Source organism: Phaethon lepturus, unplaced genomic scaffold (genome assembly GCF_000687285.1).
Source record: "Phaethon lepturus isolate BGI_N335 unplaced genomic scaffold, ASM68728v1 scaffold9057, whole genome shotgun sequence".
NCBI lineage: Eukaryota > Metazoa > Chordata > Aves > Phaethontiformes > Phaethontidae > Phaethon > Phaethon lepturus.
Genome location: NW_010551086.1, coordinates 35382 through 38698, shown reverse-complemented (window position 1 = coordinate 38698; position 3317 = coordinate 35382). Strand labels below are relative to the sequence as shown.

Here is a 3317-nt window from a genome sequence, read left to right as displayed (position 1 = left end):
TTGCTTGCCTTTTATAGATCAGTGACGTATCAAACCTCAGACTGATTGCAGGGCTTTGCAAAATCACGTAGAAGCATTTTGTTTTATAGACATTTTTCCCTACGCTACCTCCCGTTTCCCCTTGTGCTTCTCCTGCTCAGCTAGATCCACCATAAGGACATGATGCTTTGCCCACATCACTCCCCCGTTTCATATGTATTGCTGCTTTCCAGTGCCCAAGGAGGTAACTACAAAGCCCTTGATGATCAGTTAGAGACTTGCCACTTCCCAACCGCACACCACACAACACGGCACCTCTGGTTTGCGACCGCGCAGCCTGCTGCCACCCAAGGCATGGAGGATGCTGTTGGCAGACAGGGAACAGTGGCCCCTTTCACGCCAGCTGCCCAGCTTCCCCTAATCCAAAGCGTAACTGGCTTTTACGGTAAAGGAGACACAGTCTGGAAAATTTTTGTCTACCCAGGACTCCCTGCAGGCTGGGAGGGATGTGTTTCATCACACTACCATCTTCCCAGCACTCTTCCGAGGGCCAGACAAAGAGCTTTATCCCTTCCCCTCTTTGACTCTACAAGTGACCTAGTCTGGAAGGACTTCTCATCCTGCCTGGCATGCAGGGAACTGCTTTATCACCACCATCTCCTTCCCCTCAGGAAGAAGTGTCTAGTTGTGGCACCAAATTCATGACGTTTGCCCTTTCCAGGGAGCAGGATTCCGGGGGTGAGCAAAATCCACCCCCGTTCACAACCCAGAAAGACCACTGATCAATCACCTTGTGCTAAGCTCTTGGCACTGTCACACTTGGGGCTGTGAGACTGGTGCAGCAGCCAGGGGAGGCAGGATATAATTAGATATATTTGTGTACATCTTTGAGTCCTTGAAAGAAGCTGAAAGACTGGCTGCAGGGCTGAGCCGCTTGGCCAGATGGGGCTCCGCTCTCTGCAAAGCCAGGGACTATCAAGTTCTCCAAATGCAAGAACAAGCAGGATTTTCAGTGCAGACAGAGAAGTCCCATCTCCTGCAGCACCCTACAGTGCATGGTGGCCGGGCAAGACACCTACAAATGACATTGGGAGGGCACAAAGGCAGGGCTGCAGAGGGTATCAGTGTGAGCCTCTTTTCAGGACTCCGTACAAGCAGGCACAGACACGCATAAACCACCAGGTCAGCAGTGGCTTCATCCAGCCGCATCATGCCCCTGGTGCTGTCTCTCTGAATAGCTGGTTACCATAAAGACAAGAAAATTTGCTTCATCCAAAAAACAGCATCACCTAAGTGCCTGGACAGGATTTATCTCATCCTTGTGCCACAGGTCTGGGCAGCCAGAGTGCTCTGCACACATTTTGATGCCTTCCTGAGACGGGTCCAGAGCGAAGGAGATTTAATGAACTCCCTTGCATCCATTGCTGGATGCTGCAGCACTCTGCCTGCATTACCACATCAGCACAGATCTTTCACATGTGGTGCTCACAACCTGTGACAGCAGCTGTCCTGTCACGCCGAGTGCCAGACCCCATCCTGGGGAGGAAGGTGCACATCTGCTGTCAGTACAGCACTTCATAACTACCTCTCATGAGCACAAGGGCTTTCCTGCACTACAGGAAGGAGTTTTGCTCCCAGCAGTAGCACTGGGATGCAGTTGCTCCTTGGGGCATGCAGCTCCTTGGCTTCTGCCTGCTCTATGCCTCACTTTGGTCCCCGTGCACCCACATCGCTCCTGCAACACCTCCCATGGCACTGACTACTGCAGCGCTCAAAGCAATGCCACATGCAGTGACTCTGTACTTCGGAAGTCAAAAGCCACTCACCCCTGAACATCAGTGTCCACAAGCAGACGCACCAGTATCCCCGTCACGGCCACAAGGATTGGGTAATGGTCCACGCTCTCCAGCCCTACGGAAGCAAAAAAGAAAGATAGAGCTGCTGCCACCGCATAACAGGCAGAGCAGGGCTGCCACCACTACTTCCAGACTTGGTGGTGGAGCAGTCCGGTGGCAGGCACGGTGACTTGGGCTCTCTGGTGGTGCCATGGGTTTCATCAAGGACAGAGGAGTCTTCCCCACTAATGCAAACCCCAGACTCAGGCACTGCTCTCACTGTGAAGCACCTCTGCCTCTTCCACACCTCAAGAGGAGGTGGTGATCTTTCCCCTCCTAAGCAGGCAGGAAAATCCAGCTGCTGCACAGGAAATATAGGATGCCCGTAACACAGCACCTGGAGCCGGTCTCTGCTAACAGGCACAACTCAGCTGCCCACAGTCACCTCCACGAGGAATAGGGCCGATGTTGCAGAGAATGGCTTCCCCCAGCAATTCAGTGCACCCTTTACTCAGTGCTGAGTGTCTGCTACCTGAACCGCAATCTGCCCAGGGCTTTGAGCCTTTCAAACAGCTCCCACCTAACCTGCGTCACACCAGTATCTAGCAAGGCACCTCCCTGCTTAAGCACCTGATGGCTGCCACTTCCACCACGGACAGCCAGACCCATGCATCAGCTGCCTTGTGAGGACAGAGATCCTGAAGGGAACCAGAGCTGCTGGGCAGACAGAGGCTAAGGGCCTAGGAAGAGCATCAAAGCTCATCTCTGCCTGGAATATTTACATGTCTTCCAAAGACAGCACTTCTGTGGCTTCCCAGGCAGGGATGTGGCAGGCCTGAGGTCTGATCTCATACACATCTGCATTGACCTTCAGTACTGGCCATCCCGTGCTTCCCAAGGGCATGCCTCCAGCATGTTTTCAATGGAGGGGGACAGAGATAATGCATGGAGAGTTAATGCTGGAACGGGCCCAGAGGAGGCCACAAAAATGCTCAGAGGGATGGAAAACCTCTTCTGTGAGGACAGGCTGAGAGAGTTGGGCTTGTTCAGCCTGGAGAAGAGAAGGCTCCGGGGAGACCTTATTGCAGTCTGCCGGTACTGAAAGGGGGCTGGTAAGAAAGATGGGGACAGACTTTTTAGTAGGGCCAATACCGATAGGACAAGGGGTAATGGTTTTAAACCAAAAGAGGGCAGATTTAAACTAGATGTAAGGAAGACATTTTTGACAACGAGGTTGGTGAAGCGCTGGCCCAGGTTGCCCAGAGAGGTGGTAGATGGCCCATCTCTGGAAACATTCCAGGTCAGGTTGGACGGGGCTCTGAGCAACCTGCTCTTCAACTATGAAGATGTCCCTGCTCACTGCAGGGGAGCTGGACTAGATGGCCTTGAAAGGTCCCTTCCGACACAAACAGCGTGCCGATTCTATTCTACAATTCTATGGACTCACCTGGCAGACGGAGGTTGACCACTCTGTCAAACAAGTTCCTTTCAGCTGTCACACGG

The 3317-nt window shown here is 52.9% G+C and overlaps 1 protein-coding gene across 1 annotated transcript in view; it reads right to left on the bottom strand.

The window, feature by feature from the left end:
• Window positions 1–1805: 1805 nt before the first annotated feature.
• RNF123 (ring finger protein 123) overlaps window positions 1806–3317 on the bottom strand; it is a gene marked incomplete at its 3' end in the record, with an annotated part of 34802 nt that continues 33290 nt past the window's right edge. The window contains exons 33-34 of the mRNA XM_010290767.1: window positions 3262–3317; window positions 1806–1890 (exon numbers count right to left, since the gene is read on the bottom strand). The exon at window positions 3262–3317 is cut by the window's right edge and continues 53 nt beyond it. Of these exons, the coding sequence (XP_010289069.1) occupies window positions 1806–1890; window positions 3262–3317 (141 nt within the window). The remainder of the gene's footprint in view (window positions 1891–3261) is intronic.